At 40.9% G+C, this 17437-nt stretch overlaps 2 protein-coding genes across 7 annotated transcripts; both read left to right on the top strand.

The window, feature by feature from the left end:
- Window positions 1-69: 69 nt before the first annotated feature.
- On the top strand, window positions 70-4772 carry LOC129170893 (aurora kinase B-like). Its single transcript, XM_054759013.1, has 8 exons — window positions 70-181; window positions 308-1099; window positions 1793-1887; window positions 2035-2082; window positions 2368-2592; window positions 3714-3891; window positions 3965-4138; window positions 4214-4772. Exons 1-8 carry the CDS (start codon window positions 133-135, stop codon window positions 4303-4305), a joined length of 1653 nt encoding a protein of 550 aa, XP_054614988.1. The 5' UTR covers window positions 70-132; the 3' UTR covers window positions 4306-4772.
- Window positions 4773-5191: 419 nt separating this feature from the next.
- Window positions 5192-16977, top strand: gipc1 (GIPC PDZ domain containing family, member 1). Of its 6 annotated transcripts, none has more exons than XM_054758713.1 (11): window positions 5192-5371; window positions 6357-6402; window positions 6540-6659; window positions 7517-8275; window positions 9404-9498; window positions 9566-9613; window positions 9697-9921; window positions 9988-10165; window positions 10239-10412; window positions 10492-10607; window positions 12203-12435. In XM_054758713.1, the coding sequence occupies exons 3-10, from the start codon at window positions 6608-6610 to the stop codon at window positions 10581-10583; spliced, it is 1623 nt and encodes a 540-aa protein (XP_054614688.1). In that variant the 5' UTR covers window positions 5192-5371; window positions 6357-6402; window positions 6540-6607; the 3' UTR covers window positions 10584-10607; window positions 12203-12435. The 6 variants fall into 6 exon arrangements, with proteins under 6 accessions (XP_054614688.1, XP_054614691.1, XP_054614690.1 ...); XM_054758714.1 differs by having other exon boundaries at window positions 5249-5327; window positions 6577-6659; XM_054758716.1 differs by lacking the exons at window positions 6357-6402; window positions 6540-6659.
- Window positions 16978-17437: the final 460 nt, after the last annotated feature.

The following is a 17437-nucleotide window of genomic DNA, read 5'->3' as shown; positions in this document are numbered from 1 at the left end:
TTGTTGACGTCACCTTCCTCCAGCAGGGGTCTTGACGTGAAGGTGACGAAAAGGAAGATTCACAGACGCATGCACACTTTACTGTTGCATACTTTTTATTTTTTTATTTTTGGGTAATATTTTGCAAACAAAATGGATGTCAACCAGCTTGTTGAATTTGCATCATCTGGCATCCTCGCAGGTATAATGCACACATTTATAGACTATAATAATCACGTGGTTACTGCTAAAAAATATATAAAATATATCCATCTTCCAATGTATATCTCAAGTTCTGAATGACTTCATGCTGAGTTTCTTCTTCCAGTTGCAGACAACAGAGCAAATGGCACCTGCAGGATGAGGAACCCAAAGAGCACGGCCATTCAAAACGGACCACTACCCACCAAGAGGCGCTATGACCCCTTTGTCCTCAATGCTGGAGGCTCCAGAGAGCTAGCCGCTGAAGCTATACCGACCAAAAGGACCAAACAGGAGACCCTCTTAACCAACAACAGGGTCAGGTCCACCAAGGTGTCCATGAAAGCATCTCTGAGAACCAAACGCAAGACCAGAACAAAACTGGACAGCCTCAAAAATAAGAAGAGGGTCAAATCCACAAAGGGGTCCACAGTAAAGGCTGCACCAGCCAGGAAGTCCACAAAACCAGAAGGCCTGCTAAAGAAGAGGGGTGCCATCAAGGTGTCCGTGAAGGTTGGACCAGCTAGGGGCACCAAGAGGAAGGCAGACACCAAGCTTGAGACCCTCTCAAAGAAGCAGAAGGTGTCAGTGAAGGTTGTGCCAGCCAAAGAGTCCAAACAGAAGAGCACACCGCAGACCCTCGTGAGGGGTAAAAGCAAACCTAAAGTCAAACCAGAGACCCTAATGAGGAGACGAAAGGGTAAATCCAAACTAGAGACCCTAACAAGGAGGCAAGTAGGTAAAGACAAACTGAAGAGGCGACAAAGAGGTAAAACCAATGAGGGGACTGTGAGGACCCGATCCAAACGGAAGGTGAACACAAAACCAGAGACCTTGACAAGGAGGCAGTGGGTGAAAGCCACCCAGATGTCTATGATTCGACAGGCTGAGAAACGTCTCCTGGCCACGACCGGTCAAGGTAATAACAGACTGAAGCCCCTTTCATACAGCTTGAAAAAGCCGGCTTTTTGTTGAATGGGAGGTCCTGGCATTCACCACCACCACCTTTGGAGGTAGCTGTGTATCTCATTTTGGGATGGGGTGTTGCTGAAAGCTCACAGTGGAAATGTACTGACTCACTGGGCTCTGCGTAAAAGAAGCCACAGGGGTGAGAAAATGCCAGTACTTTTCCAGCTATTTTACTGGCTCTCTGTGTGAGAGGTACTTTTAATAATTACTTGGAGGACAGGAGAAAGCGAAAAAGGAAAATTTCGACGACCACACGGCCATTTACAGTATTAGTATGTCGTACAACACAGCAGCAACGAAACGAATGTTGTAATAGAGGTCTGCCAGCGTTACTAGCGCTGATGAGTTCAGAGTAAACAACAGTACGCCAAGTGTATCACGCATGAGCTTCATACCAGCAGCTGAGTAGTGCTACCAACATTTTGAAGCGCACACAGAGGTAGATAAAGCTGCTGAATGCTGACCACTCATAATACATGAAGTGCAGCAACTGCCATCTTGTGGAGTTAATAAAAAAAATAATCCAGGAGGTTGCCCACAGCCACAAAAAAAACAATGTTTTTTTGCTTTTTGCAACGACAGGAGAGTTGAACAGAGGCGCTGATTGGAGAATTGACAGTAATTGACCTGTTTGTGTGTGCAGCCTCGTTCGAGCAGAAGTATCAGCAGCTGGAGAAGATCGGCGAAGGAGGCTTTGGATCTGTCTATGCTGGTTACCGGAAATGTGATTCTTTTGCTGTAAGTATTTTTTTTCATTGCTGTAAGTACAAAAGATCCCACTTGGACGATTAAATGGGTCAAAAAAATGTGGCTGATAAGACTTGAGAGTGAAATTGGGGTCACTTTTTGTGACTTTGCGAGTGATGCAATGGTTCTGTCTTGTAGGTGGCCATCAAACACATCCCCAAAGACGAAGTAAAGATAGTCCCGCTGGTAAGACCACACACCTCACTAAGTACAGTATAGAGTAGTCAGTGTACAGTTTGTAGTATAGAAAATGAGTCAACACACAGCCATGATAGTCTAAATAGCTGGCATCACGAGTGAGGAGCAAGATAATTGTGTCTTGCCTTCAGTCAAGCATGATGGTGGCAGCATCATGCTTTAGGGCTGCATGACTACTTCCGGAACTGGGGCAGCTGCGGTTCATTGAGAGGAAACATGAATGACATTGTGAATGGTGCAGTTTAATGTATGAATGTGTTGGTTACCCCGTAGAACATAAATGGAAGGAAGCAGGACGTCCCCTTGGAGGCGCTGCTCATGCTTCAGGCGTCGTCTATCAAGGACGCGGACGGCAGATCAGCCGTGGTGTCCTTGCTGGACAAATACGACTTGGAGCAGGAGCTGGTGTTGGTCATGGAGAAGCCAGTACGATCTGTGGACATGTTCACGTACATCACCAGATGTCGGCTCGGACATCTCAAGGAACACGAGGCAAAGGTACGGAGACAAAGTGGCGTGGCGTGCCGTGGCGTGACTGTGAGAGGAAGCATAGGGATAGGAACCAGGAACTTCTTGTTGGGGACCATTGTACTGTACTTACAATAATATTAACATATGAACAATGGCAACAAAAACATCATCTTTACTAATTGTATTTTTCAGAACTTGCAGATAAATAAATCTATAAGAAACTAATAATCATAATACTGAAATATAAAATATATAAATAATTAACTGCATAAAAAAATGTTTATCATCATATAATTTATAAATATTTTTGCATTTATGCTCAGAAAAATATGTGGAAACATAAAACATAGAAACATAGAAATAATAAATAAAATGTATTGGAAAAAAAGAGAAAAGTATGCAAAAATATTTCCAAACATGTTTTTAGTACACCATAATGAGAATGAATGTGGTTATTCATATTTTGTACCAAAATTCTATCATATAAGTATATCCAAAAATTACTTTAAAAAATATGAAAATATATTTGTCGACTTTTTAAAATTGCAGTTCTAGTTTTCAGTGCCAGTACTGCATCTTTTTGAAAGATGTATGTTCATACTGTATATCACTAAAAAATGAAAAAAATAAACATACACTAAAATATTTAAAAACATTTTTTTAATTAAAAAAAGATAATTCAGAAAGTATGCAAAAATATTTATAAAAAATATTTATTTACATTTTTACACCATAATGAGATGCTTTAAATGTTCCAAATATATTTATTACAAAAAAATGTTAATTTTTTTTTTAATGAAAATATTTTTATAAACTTTTAAAAAGTTTTCAGTGCCAGTACTGCATCATTCTGAAAGATGTTATATTTTATATAAATTAAAAAATGAAAATAAAATAAAATATATATTTTAAAAAATATCTAAATAAAATACATACAAAAAATATATATAAAATAATATAAATAATATGAACACATTTATTACAACTGATCTTGTGTTAATTTTTTTTAAACATACATCAAAACTGAGCAGTGTTATCTATTAAAGGCAGAATTCTTTTATTGGATCAGAATCTGTGGGTGTACCTAATGAAGTGTCTGCTGAGTGTTTAGCTGTATCCAGTGAGTCATCATGCTTTCTCTTTGTTAGAACATCATGAAACAGCTGGTGGACGCAGCTATCAAAATGCATGCCGTCAATGTTTTTCATCGAGATCTTAAACCAGGAAACATTCTTCTGGAAGCCACCTACGGCGTCCCTCGAGTGCGGATCATAGACTTTGGCTGCAGCTGCTTCGTAACGGAGGAACCTTACCACGACTACACCGGTAACAGGGTACATTCATCTACTTTTACCATATGATTGTCACTTTCACCTTTTACTTTGCTGCCACTCTTTAGGGACCCTATCTTACGCTCCTCCAGAGTTTGTCCTCAGGGGGGCGTACAGGGCCGGCCCAACCACAGTGTGGCACCTGGGGGCCATGCTTTTTGAACTACTAGCTGGAACTAAACAGTTTGACACACTCCTGTTCATCTCGCAGATGCTTGGACTGAACCGTGTTCTATCCCAAGGTATTACTACGACCAACCAGCCGTAAAACGGCAGTCTTACTTATTTTTATGTTTCTCTGCTGGTTCTCCATCCAGATTGCCGAGATTTTTTGCAAATGTGCCTGAATTCCAATCCAGATCAGCGCGCCACCCTGGTGCAGATACATCAGCATCCGTGGCTCCTTTGAAGCTGCACAACACCGCTAAAGACGCCTCCCATGAACCAATATTGTGGACTTTAATTTAAACACTGATACATCAACAACTGGCATTTGTGCTACTGGATTACATGACAGTAGTGTTTTTGGATCCTGGAAATGTAGCTTGCTTGTTAGTGTTTTCAGTCACTTTTGAAGGTCTTTAGTTGTTTTTATCATTCTGTTGGTTTGATAGTTACTTAAGTTTGTGGTCTGTGGTGGCACGTGTGCCAAGGAAGAACTCTATGCTTGGTGCAGGAAAATTCATTTTTTTTTGAGTCACCATGCAACTGCAAGTCCCAATATCTTTCCCTATTTCCTCTGCTGTTTAGTGTGCAATGGGTCCATTTTAACAATTCAGTCACTTTGTATTATTGCGTATTATTGTCCTTCATGAACCGGAAGTGGCTCAGTAAATAACACAAAAGGACAAATACTGTAATGTTTTTTTGTGTTCCACGTAGTTTTTCATCTTTTAGTCACAGTGAAACTCTTCCACCCATCCTAGATTAGAAATGGTAGAGTCCTGTTCATTAAAACCTTACCTATAAACTCTCAACTAGCAGAACAAACATGCTGCATGTGATTATTTCACTTGTGATGAGATTTTCCCCATTTTGCCACGTGTGACATTTCTTTCAACCCAGAAACCAAAATGGTCTAGAAAGTGGTCTGCTAACAAAAGTACGGACAAACACAAACATAGCTCTCCACATGCTTCCCCTCTTTTGTGGGGAATGTTTTTCTCCTTTGCTGTTTGTGTCACAAATAAACATGTTCAGTTCACCCTATAATCAAAAATGGGGCCGTTTTATAGTCCGACATCCGCCAATGCGAACCCGGAAGTAGCCTGCTAACCGAAAAAACACAATCACAGGGCTCCACCATTGTTTTAACTCTTGAGTAGATTTTTTTTTTTTTTCAATTGTCGAGATTTTACTCCCTGTGGAACAGTCTCCCCTGCTCCCGCATCAAAAATGATTCAGTTATGATGTATTGTCTTCTGTGAACCAGTAAGTAGGCACCGGTACAGTACTGTCCCCAGCCCAGGTCAATGGTAAGAGTCCAGTCCGTTTCGATAGAAATAAATTGTGTCGTTAGAAAGTAACAATTCCGGCACTCCAGGTGATTATGACCTTTATTAGAGGCCTTTGTTATCTCTTTTACCGGCTGTGTTTCATGATGGAACAGTCGCCCCTGTTTAAATAAAAGTACAGTAAACTCGCCTTTGAATACATGCTGTAATTACGTTGGTTGCCCACTAGGTGGGATTATGATGCAAGTGTCGTTTTTGATGGTTTTGTTAGCATAACGTGCTGTTTTGTTTGACCAGTGTTTCTACAAACGTCTTTTTTGCTAGTATTCCCAAATATTTTATCTGTCAGTGTGTTTCACGAGTCGCGTATAAACCATTTAATTTTTTAAAGTATACAGTATTTCACCACGCACCGACTTGGCTTTGAGTCCAACAATTAGCACAAGCTGCCTTTAAAGTTCACTGCTTTATTATTTTTGGTTCTTTTCCGATCGAACAAATTGCGACAAAATAACAATTCAACATAAAATACCGGAAGGCATAGTTAGAATAAACTAACCAATTCATTAGGACCACTTGGCTAAATTAAAAGCATGGGTCAATTTTGTCCATATCAAACATATACTTTGGAAAAACAGCACTCCAAACAAACAAGCACAATAAACATATTACGGTAATTTCCAAAACCAGGCATATTATTGGCAGTACGTGTACTCAATGAAATGTCCATAGTGTGTGCTTCCATCACAATACAGGAAATGGCTGCTTTTTTCTAAATAATCATCTACACTACTTCTTAAGCGCCCCTCGTAACAATACTCCACAGTTTGATTAAATGTGGCTCTAATAAAGTAAACAATCTTTGATTCAGCAGCCCTCACGTCAGCAGGTCATCCTCCCGAAACCTCATTAAATCAATTAATTACGATGAGAACGGAGGGGGTGGCATGGCGGCTGTCGTGACGGTGATTCATGTCTTTGTCCAAAGTCAGTGTTTTCTTACAAGGTTCCTGCAGCTGATCCTTCGTGGTGCACTGCGGTTTAAGTCGCATGTAAGTGTCACGGCCGTGTCTCCTTATTCGAGTCCCACTGGCACCATAGCGCCTTTGACGTGTTTGTGACTGCCAAAGGACAGCAGTCCTTTATGACTACATTTTACACAAATACACCATCTCTATCGAACACACAGCCTGGAAAACCTGCCTGATATTGTCTTATTTTGCAAGTCGACACACTGTGGAGTTCATACAAGCAATCATGAATGTGGATAAGTTTCACACCTTGCCATTTCTGCCCGCCAACCACTCAGGTGAGTTACAAATAATAACAAATAAACATGATAGTCTTTAAAGTTATGCTTCAAAGGTGAAAATGTGGTCCCGGACCTGTTTCATAATCTTATGATCATACTCTGTTGCTTTCGGTATCTTTTTAACATTTCACACAATAATGAAAAAATAGATATTTAGTTTGATGTGTTTGTATATTTATGAACAATATCAGTGTGTCAACATAAGCTGTTAACACACACAAACATAAATCTCCATAAAGATTTCAGGTTTTTCAAGAGGCTCATTCATGTTTTGGCTGTTTGCTGATTAGAGCACAAAGCAGTTGTTCAAAATATAGAACTTTTCATCAAAATTATTTAAAAATTAAGAAATCCGTTCTTGAAATATTTCACTTTCTGTGTAGCGCATCTGTAGAATATAAGATTTTCATTTTTTAAATTGAACGACAGAAATCAATTGACTTTTCAGAGATTTTCTAATTTATGGAGATGCACCCGTAAATGGCACTTTTAAGAATGTAAAAAAAGATCCTTGAATATGAAAATATGGTGTGATGATTTTATTTTTAAACAAGTGTTAAAGGTTGCAAAGTGCTTTTAAAATAAATTAATAAATTCAAACATTATTTGATTATATGTATTAAAAATCATCTAACCTAATTTAGGTAATTTATTTTAATTACTAATCTATTTTTTAAAGTTTTGTCCCAAAAAAAAACAATTTTTTTAATAAAAATACAATTATTGACCTGACAGAACTTAATAAAAAGGTGCAGAATGTGTGCAAATGACATTTGTTGTCATTATATTATTATAATATGTAAAAGTGTCAATATATTTATAAAATAACAGAATAAACACGTTTGTTCTTGTAGGTGCCGGGAAGAGAGACGTGGCCACCTTTATGGAAAGCTGCGGTCTGAGGAAAGCTGATACTAAGGTCTTGAGAAATGGAGCCCTACTCACAAAGACGCCTTATGACGTCATCCCAAATGTTGGTGAAGCCAAACAGCCGGCAGCTGAGACTATGTCATCTAAAAAGGGGGTCCATACCAAACCAGAAGAAGACAAAGTCGCTGACATGACCCTGAAGGTCTCCCCTGCCAAAAGGAGCAAACGAAAGGTCACCCCTAAACAAGAGGAGCAGAAAGTTGAAGCCAAAGAGGTGTCAGTGAAAGTCCCACAGCCTAAAAGAACAAAACGAAAGGCCAGCACAAAACCGGAGTCTCTCACAAAGGAGCAGGGAGTCAACACCAACGAGGTCTCAGTGAAGGCGTTGCCTGCTAAAAGAACCAAACGCAACACAAACAACACAAAACCAGAGACCGTCATAAGAGACCCCAAGGTTGACACCACCGAGCTGTCTGTCAAGGCTCTGCTGGCTAAAGTCCTAAACAGCAAGTACAGCGCCAAACCCGAGACCGCCGCAAAGAAGCCGCAGGTGGAAGTCACGGAAGTGTCCATGAAAGCTCTGCTGGCAAAACTGACCAACAAGAGGAAGTCGAGCACGAAACTAGAAGCCAAAAAGCCCACACAAACCAGAAAGCCCCCCACGAAGGTAGCTGAGAAGACTGGCAACCTTCCACCATGTTCCTGTTGCCCTACAACCTCGCAACAAGCCGATGCCACCAGAAGTAAGACACTATCAATGTGCTTCCTGCTGTCCCTCTTACAATAATAGTCAGTCGTACTTTGTGTGTGCATTTCTCAGTCAGTACCTTCGTTGAAAAAGGGCAGTTTAGTCAGTCATACTTTGAGTGAGCATTTCTTATTCAGTACCTCAATTGAAACAAAACACATTTTAGTCAGTAATTTTTTCTCATTCAGCACCTCCATTGAAAAAAGGCAGTTTAGTCAGTCATACTCAGTGTAAGCATTTCTCATTCAATACCTCCACTGGAAAAAAAACACATTTTAGTCAGCCATCCTTTCTGTGAGCACGTCTCAGTACCTTCGTTGAAAAAGGACATTTTGGCCAGTCATCCTTTGTGTAAGCGTTTGTCATTCAGTAGCTCCATTGGGGGGGGGGGGGGGGGGGGGTCACACATTTTAGTCATCCTTTGTGTGACCATTTCTCATTCAATACCTCTATTGGAAAAAGGACAAATTTTAGTCATCCTTTGTGTGACCATTTCTCATTCAGTACCTCTATTGGAAAAAAGACCAATTTTAGTCAGTCATCCTTTGGTTGAGCATTTAGGCATACTCAGTAAGCATTCCTCATTCAATACCTCCATTGGGAAAAAAGACACATTTTAGTCAGTCATCCTTTGTTTGAGCATTTAAGCATATTCAGTAAGCATTCCTCATTCAATACCTCCATTGGAAAAAAGACAAATTTTAGTCAGTCATCCTTTGTTTGAGAATTTAGTCATACTCAGTAAGCATTCCTCATTCAATACCTCCATTGGGGAAAACGCGCCCCACCTATTTTAGTCAGTCATCCTTTCTGTGAGCATTTCTCATTCAATACCTCCATTGAAAAAAGACCCATTTTAGTCAGTCATCCTTTGTGAAAGCATTTCTCATTCAGTACCTCCATTGGGGGGAAACCCCCCCCCAACACATATTAGTCAGTTATCCTTCATGTGAACATTTCTCATTCAGTACCTCAACTGAAAAAAGACTTAGTCAGTCATACGAAGTAAGCATTTCTCGTTCAATACCTCATTTGGGAAAAAAAAAAACATTTTAGTCAGTCATCCTTTGTGTGAGCGTTTCTCATTCATTGCCTCTGTTAAACTTGATTTGTTTCTTTCTAGCATTGTTTGTGCAGAAGTATCAACAGCTAGAGAAGCTTGGGGAAGGAGGCTTTGGATCTGTTTATGCGGGTTACAGGAAAAGCGACTGTTTCCCGGTAGGTGTTTTGTATGCACAAACCCAATCACCATTTCCAGTGCTAACTATCTGAATATGTGCTGTAGGTGGCCATTAAATACATTCCCATAGAAAAAGTAGAAAGTGTTTTTTTGGTGAGTACTAGAATACACATTTCTATATAGGGTTTTTCATTTTCTGTTAATTGATCAATTTCTTTGTGTCTATGATTCCATAGTACATCAACGGAAAAGTCCAGAAGGTGCCCTTGGAGGCTTGGCTCATGCTGCAAGCGTCCTCCTTAAAAAATCCAGACGGGACATCTGCAGTCGTCCTATTATTGGACGCGTATGATCTGGAGCAAGAGCTAGTCCTGGTCATGGAGAGGCCTGTACCATCTGTGGACCTGTTCACATATAGGACCAAATATAAGCTAGGTCCACTGGAGGAGTACGAGGCGAAGGTATATAAGAATTCAGTATGTAAGAAGGTTACGTTCACTGTTATTGTAAATCTTTGTCCTTGTTAGAACATCATGAAGCAGCTGGTGGACACTGCGATCAAAATGCATGCCGTAAACGTTTTCCATCGGGACTTGAAGCAACGAAATATTCTGCTGGAGGCCACCTTCAGTCTCCCTCGAGTGCGTGTTATAGACTTTGGCTGCAGCTGTTTCGTCAACGAGGAACCGTATCAAGAATATGCTGGTAGGATGTCAGATTTTCCTGAATCCTTTTACAAAAAAACCCCCCAAAAAACTCAATTTCTTTTGTCTTGTAGGAACCTTACGTTATGCTCCTCCAGAGTACGTCTTCAAGCGTCCATACAAGGCTGGACCAGCCACGGTATGGCAACTGGGCGCGCTGCTATTTGAGTTGCTGGATGGAACCGAACGCTTCGACACACTCATGTTCCTCTTCAAAGGCCTTACATTAAACCGGGTACTGTCCCAAGGTATAAAGCTATGCGTGCAGCCTTACATTACCGCAGATCACACAAAGTATCTTTGTTCATCTTACATCTCTCCACGCAGATTGCAAGGACTTCTTGTGGATATGCTTGACTTCAGACATGGAACAGCGAGCCACCTTGGAGCAGATGCAGTGGCATCCATGGCTCCTCTGATTCTGAACACACTTCCTCAAACAAGTATAACAACCTGCCAGTGTTAATGTCATGTGTACAGTGAAAATAGCTTTGATTAAATGAGCATTTTTACGTTAAACCTCACTCACACATTTGACAGTACTGACTCTGAAAGACAGAATATTTACATAATTCCATGTTTTACATATTGAGAAAAAATACAATAATTAATAGTTAGGCCCTGAGAACGGTCAGTGATTGGCAGCAATATTGATTTTTATGTGTTATTTTTTCCTCACACTCGAGGTCTGCTAGCTGCTGTGTTCCCAAAAACTGCTGTTTTAGTTTTTCCATCAGCCTTTCGAAGCTACTTCTGCCTGAAATTCTCATATCAAGTATTAATTATTATTAATATTAGTATTAATATTTTTGAGATATTAACCATTTTACTAACTTTTTTTAAAATCGAGAAAAAATACAAAGTAAAAGCACACAAACACTTTTAATGTATACACCATTCCAAATGTTGTTGCATGCTTTGCATGGGGGGAAAAAGTAGCGTCTACTGGTGGACTAATGAAGCAATTGAAAGTTGAAGGCCAGTAGTCCAAATTGAAATCTTAAAAGCATTGCACTAGTTTATGTTAAGGTAAATATGGGGTCTACAGGCTTTTTAATGGGACATCTGGCAAACTTAACCTAAAATGGCGAGAAAATCAAAAAGTAAATGTCAGAAAATGTCCCAAAGATCTCTCAAGGGTTAAACACAAAACCCAGAAGACGTTGCTATATTTACTTGGAGGCAAGGTGCTACAGCAGAGGACTTGCCATATGATTTAAAACGTGTTGCGTTCAAGTGCGCATGCTGGCGTTACACCAGCTATCATTGATAAACAGTTGAGCTGTCGTGAGCCATCAAAAATGTTTAAATGAGAGGATTTACACTGGTGGATATTAATATGCGTTAGTTTGAGATTGGTGTTGTCTAAAATGTAAGTTGAACTCTTCAATCAGAATGGGGTTGTCATATTTATGCGTGAGCTTAAAGGCATCATCGCACCACCCCTAACCGGGGCTAACGCCAGTAATAATCAGCAGCGGCATACCACCACACAAACTGTACACTTCGGCGCTCTTTTTGCTTTAAACTCCACCGAAAACAAATACGATGCTCAACTGAGGAGCGAAACTTTGTTTTAGTTGATAGATAGTATTTTTTTTTCTAACAACTTGACAGCAGGACTTGTTTCCGAGGCTAGCGACAGTAGGCTAGAGGGGCTAGCTAACGACACTTGGCTAAAAACTCCTGCTGCGGTAAGACTGACTTAGCTTGTCCTGTTTGCGCTGTTCACAATTAAGTAGGGATTTGTTACTTTAATTAACAGCACTAGTTGTGATTATATGGCGGGTTTTACTACTGCATACGTTCTCTGTAATAACGGGCTTTGTGCTACGCTTGTTAGCTAGCTTGCTAGCTGTGTGAGACAGGTGAGGCATAGCAGCTAACAGTAACTACTAATAAATCCATTATTTTTATTAGATACCCGCTAATTAGCGTTTATGGGCTCGTTTGTCACACAAAAGATATCCTGCCTTTGTTGTGTTTGATGCACCAATGTGAAAATATTCCCGTCATTGTACTTGTTTTGTTGTTGTAGCTGACGACCACCCACGGCACCCTACTGGACTTCTCTTCTACTTCTCTGATGTGTGGTTTTGTAGATCTACTCACTGGCCGTTTAAGACAGCTCTTGAGCTCGTCTGAAGGACTACACTTTCACTGTGACACCCTACAATACACCTGCAGCTGGTTCTGCCCCTAGAACCAGCCCCTTCTTGATAACGCCCTCGCCTCCTCTCCCCTTCTCCCCCCCGCCTGGCCCCCTCAAAGACTACTATGCCTCTGGGCTTGGGAAGAAGGAAGAAGGCGTCCCCCTTGGTGGAGAATGAGGAAGCGGAGCCCATCCGTGCCGGTCTCAATGTTCCAGGGATGGAGGGCTTAGGGGATGGAGGAGGCGTGGTCGGCCTGGGACAAGGGGCCACCTCGGAGGGGTTGCCGCCGCCGCCCAGCAGCATGCGACCTCGCCTCATCTTCCACACGCAGCTGGCTCATGGCAGCCCCACCGGACGCATCGAGGGCTTCAGCAACGTGCGGGAGCTTTACGCCAAGATTGGGGAAGCCTTCGGAATCCCGCCAGCAGAGGTGAGTTGACATTTGGATGTCTTTGGATGCTAGCAGGAGAATAATCTGTTTTCCCCTCCACAGGTTATGTTTTGCACATTGAACACTCACAAGGTGGACATGGACAAACTGCTGGGAGGCCAGATTGGCTTAGAGGACTTTATCTTTGCACACATTAAAGGACAGCGGAAAGAAATTGAAGTGTTTAAAGGAGAGGATGCGCTAGGCTTGACCATCACTGACAACGGAGCTGGTTATGCCTTCATAAAGGTGAGTTAGAATAAGAAGATATGGTGGTCCTCGGTTTACACACTGAACACGCTCGTATAAATTAATTAAAAACTTCATTTTGTTGAGTAAACATAAGACTTGCTCGAGAACTAGTTACAGCACACATCAGTGGAAGAAATGGTATTGCAGCAAAGAAAAGGAACGTCAACACCATGCAAGTGAAAACTGACATAATTAAAAGCTCATAGAGGAGAAACGCCCACCAATAATTGCCGCTTTTGGTCCCAACCACTCGATTGTAGCAACCATCATAAGGATAAAGATAATTGAATGCTAATAAATGCTAGAGGGGTCGTGGATTCTGTGCACTGTTAAAAGGAGTTCTGAACGGAGAAGAGAAGGTTCCTTACAGGCTAGCTTGGGACAATATTTTTGAGCATGTAGAAGTATAGTTTTTAAAAGCTTGACCAATTTAAAGTGGAAAAGTATATTAATATAATTTAATTTTACAGCAGTTTGTGGAAACCTGACATTTTTTGTTATGGGCAAATGATTGAGGATAGTTTTACTTTGATACAATTAGATACATTTTGTGCATTTTTGTGCATTATGTATGCTTAAAACTCCGATCAAGATTTGATGCTGATATCCGATACTGATCATCCAGGACCGATACGGATACTGATCACATGGATTCATTATAAATTTTTCAATTTATTTATGATGAGTGCAATTGGCTCGGGGTGTCGTATAGAGGGAGACATTTGTCAGGTCAATTCCGTTTTTTTTTTGTTTTTTTTGGTGGGGGGGAGAAGAGAGATTTTATTTTATTTATTTTTTTCATGTGACCCAGAATTCCTGGCTGCATCCCTGTTACTGGCTATATGATATGAAAAAAAGGAACCATAACTTCACCTTAATTTAGACAAAAAACATTTTTACTTACTTTTTGAAGACAACACACATCACTCGTGAATCTTCCAGAGGATGACATGCCCCCCTAAAGGAGACTTTGCGAACCCGGTGTCTTCCACCACTGAGAAAGGCTGCTCTCGTCCAGTGGATTCAATTATGTATTGGGGTTATTAGCTTAGCCGTCTGACTGTCACACACATACAGGTGTGTGTTAGTCACATGGCTACTCACCATACTCCGTCAAGTGTTGTTCTTCAAATGCCGCATTAAAGCTTTTTAACGTGCTACCGCCGCAAGATAGTTTTTGTTGCATGTGTTAGTGGTTAGGTTCCACACAGCAGGCATGATTGTTTTGTTTGGAAGGAAAGTAAGAGGACGACGCTGCCCAAGACGTTAGTTAGGGCAAGACACTGCACTTTGATTTATTAGTAGTTATTAGTATCAACATCTCAGCTTCTTTACATTTTGCCTTTTTGCTCTATTTTTTTGCTGTTTTTTTTTGGTCTTAATCTTAGTTCTACAGTGGGCCAATAAAAAGCAATCCACGGCCTGCAAATGGCACCCTGGCCGCACTTTGGACACCATGACGGCAATAGAGTGAATTATCATGTTTCATGCTCGTCTTGTTTGGGCTGCTGCTTCTTTTAGAGGATCCGCGAAGGCAGCATCATCCACCAAATCCAGGTGATCAATGTGGGCGACATGATCGAGTCCATCAACGGCCATCGCCTGATTGGCTGTCGACACTACGAGGTGGCCAAGATGCTGAAAGAGCTGCCCAAGGGCAAGGACTTTACCATCAAGCTGACCGAGCCTCTCAAAGCTTTCGGTAGGAGCTAATGAGCCACGTGATAGCGCTTATACACAGTATTTTATCCCAAATGTCAGTCAAGGAGTTTGACAGCTGATTGCGTGCAGATATGATCAGCCAGCGGTCTGGAGGGTCCAGGTCATCTTCGGGTGTCCAGCTCGGCACCGGCAGGGGAACGTTGCGGCTGCGTTCCAAGGGTCCCGCAACTGTAGAGGAAGTGGTGAGTTCAGAAAAAACACCTAAACACCAATTTTATTACTGTATAACGAGTCTGTGTTGTTTTGTTTTTCTACCGTCAGCCCTCCGCTTTTGAGGAGAAAGCCATTGAGAAGGTAGATGACCTGCTGGAGAGCTACATGGGCATCAGGGACAGCGAGCTGGGTATGTGTGTGTTACTTGAACTGCTAGCCCCTTTTCTTCCTGCCCTCGGTTTCCTGTAGAAAATGTTATTATTTCGGTGATGGCTAAAAAGGACACAAATGATCATACATGCCAATAGCTTATGCTTTGCTTTTGCTCTGGATGCTGTAGAGTTGTACTCCATCGTCTCCACTTTGCTGTTCTCAGTCTGCTCCTGAATTAAATGTTTTATCTTTTCTATGACATCTAGAAATGAAAAAAATTGTCACATGTGTTGCTGTATCTTAGCTGTGGATGCTGCAGTATTATTCTACGTAGTCTCCAATTTGTTGCAGCGGCCCTTAATCCCATCTACAATAAAATGTGCATCCTTGTAAGATAAAAATAACACTTAAATGCAAATGCTAACGATAGCTTACTCCACAGTCTCAACTTGGCTGCAGCCCTCAGTCTCCACCATTGTTGCACATGTCTTGTTAGACTGATCAATCGCTTTCCACTATGTTGGAAAACTTGCCGCACCAAACCCAACTGAGCCAGTACTGTGCAGTGGTCCCTGCATATCTTGTTTTTGCACTCACATGACAATGGGTTTGTGTTCAAATTATTAGCTTTTATTATTTAACTGACAAGTTTTTCTTGAACCCTTCAGCGGCCACCATGGTGGAGTTGGGAAAGGACAAAAAGAACCCCGATGAGTTTGCCGAGGCTTTAGACGAGACCCTGGGAGACTTTGCCTTCCCGGACGAGTTTGTCTTTGATGTGTGGGGCGCCATCGGTGATGCTAAGGTCGGAAGAGTGTGAGCTCAGGATTTATTGGAGCCCAACAAAGCTGTGTGTGTGTGTGTGCTCGCGCGCATGTGTGTGTGTGTGTGTCATCCACAACACTGGTCCACTACTTGCTGCACAGAAGGGTTTGCTTTTATTCCATATACTGTGTACTCCTGCTGTTTAGTTTTTGGGAGAGACTTCCCTGGCTATTATTTTCTCAGTGCTGGAAAACAAGCTGCTTTTTTTTTTTTTTTTTTTTTTTTTTAATTTAAAATCTCGTCTTCCCGTGGTTCAACTGCAAGCACGAGCCTTCCCTTTTGGCCACATGAACCTGCATGTTGATGGTTATGGGATACAATGCTAACACAAAGTTGCATAGCTGTAATAATGTGTTCCCCCAACAACAGAGGCTCCATTGTATCTGCAGTGTTGTGCTGTCGTCAGCCTCTCTACTCTTGTTTTTTTTACAATGCATGTGCTGTTTTATTTTTTATCTTCATTATTACCAATTCTGCTGGGGCTTTTTTTTGTGCTTTTATTTCTTTCTATAGAGAACAAGTGGGGTGTCAAAAGGGTCGTAATAAGTGTAGCTTGCTAAAAAAGAAGAAAAAAAAAACAGTGGTGTTTTGTTCGCACATTCCACACTGTAATGACTGCAGTTTTACTTTTGATAACAGTGTTATATGTATATATATTAAAGTGTTAAGTCACTTTTTGTTAGCGTGGTTTTAATGGACCGAGAAGCAGTTAATGCTGGTGCTTGTGCTGACCTTATGTCTTTATTTTTTTTATTATTATTAATGGCTAGTGTTTTTATATAAAGTGATGTGACATCTATTTGAAAGGAGTAACATTACCTACAGTTGTGAAAGGAAAGGAAGCTAACCAAGCTTTTCATCTGTATTTTGTATTTTTTTTTTTTTTGAAAGTTAGGATTGTCTCAGAGGTTGCATTGTGCTGCATGACACCTACACATCAACTGTCAATAGAAACTACTTCAGTCCTGCGTTGCTGTCTTTGGGAAATAATTCCTATTTCACCTTTCAGCGTGAGCGGGATATATTTTGAGATTTAAGTGTAATTATGGAGCTATTTTGTCACAAATTTCTTCATTCGCACTTGAGAGGAAACGAATGGACACTGACACCCATGACTTTGTATGACACTGTTCATGTTCAATTACAATGCAGTTCTAATAATAACAACTCTGGTGTTTTGTTGTTGTTCCTGAAGGCTGTTGTGTCAGCTTTGTGCTCATGACATGCACAAAAATATTGGGACACATGCTCACCGGCCCTTCCACACTGCCTCTAATAGCAGGTGTGGCTGTCTTTATCGGCCCAAAAAAATGCGGCATCTGTTCTGCAGAGTATACCAACAGAAAGTGACCATGAATGAAAACATTAGTTTAAACCCCAAACCTTCCTTGGTTTGTAATTTATTTCATTAATAGTCTGTCCCAATATGACTTACAAGACTTTATGTCAGCTAACTCTTCTACTGCTAAACCACAAAAAGATGGAAATTTGTCAAAATGTTTGCCTCTATTGTGTTGCCTATGCTATTATTTTTTTGGACAAATACACCATATGGTGGTGCTGCTTTTACCCCATAAGTGGGATT

This window comes from Dunckerocampus dactyliophorus, chromosome 18, assembly GCF_027744805.1.
Source record: "Dunckerocampus dactyliophorus isolate RoL2022-P2 chromosome 18, RoL_Ddac_1.1, whole genome shotgun sequence".
Lineage (NCBI taxonomy): Eukaryota > Metazoa > Chordata > Actinopteri > Syngnathiformes > Syngnathidae > Dunckerocampus > Dunckerocampus dactyliophorus.
The sequence above is the reverse complement of the archived record's forward strand: the minus strand, read 5'-3'. Positions and strand labels throughout refer to the sequence as shown.

What these genes read in the sequence shown, in the direction of transcription:
- LOC129170893 (XM_054759013.1), top strand. Translation starts at nt 133, where the DNA reads ATGGATGTCAACCAGCTTGTTGAATTTGCATCATCTGGCATCCTCGCA. An exon ending in CCTGGCCACGACCGGTCAAG is followed by an intron (nt 1,100 to 1,792) that starts GTAATAACAGAC and finishes TTGTGTGTGCAG; the next exon opens with CCTCGTTCGAGCAGAAGTAT. An exon ending in GGAAATGTGATTCTTTTGCT is followed by an intron (nt 1,888 to 2,034) that starts GTAAGTATTTTT and finishes TCTGTCTTGTAG; the next exon opens with GTGGCCATCAAACACATCCC.
- gipc1 (XM_054758713.1), top strand. Translation starts at nt 6,608, where the DNA reads ATGAATGTGGATAAGTTTCACACCTTGCCATTTCTGCCCGCCAACCAC. An exon ending in ACCGTATCAAGAATATGCTG is followed by an intron (nt 10,166 to 10,238) that starts GTAGGATGTCAG and finishes TTTGTCTTGTAG; the next exon opens with GAACCTTACGTTATGCTCCT. An exon ending in AAACCGGGTACTGTCCCAAG is followed by an intron (nt 10,413 to 10,491) that starts GTATAAAGCTAT and finishes CTCTCCACGCAG; the next exon opens with ATTGCAAGGACTTCTTGTGG.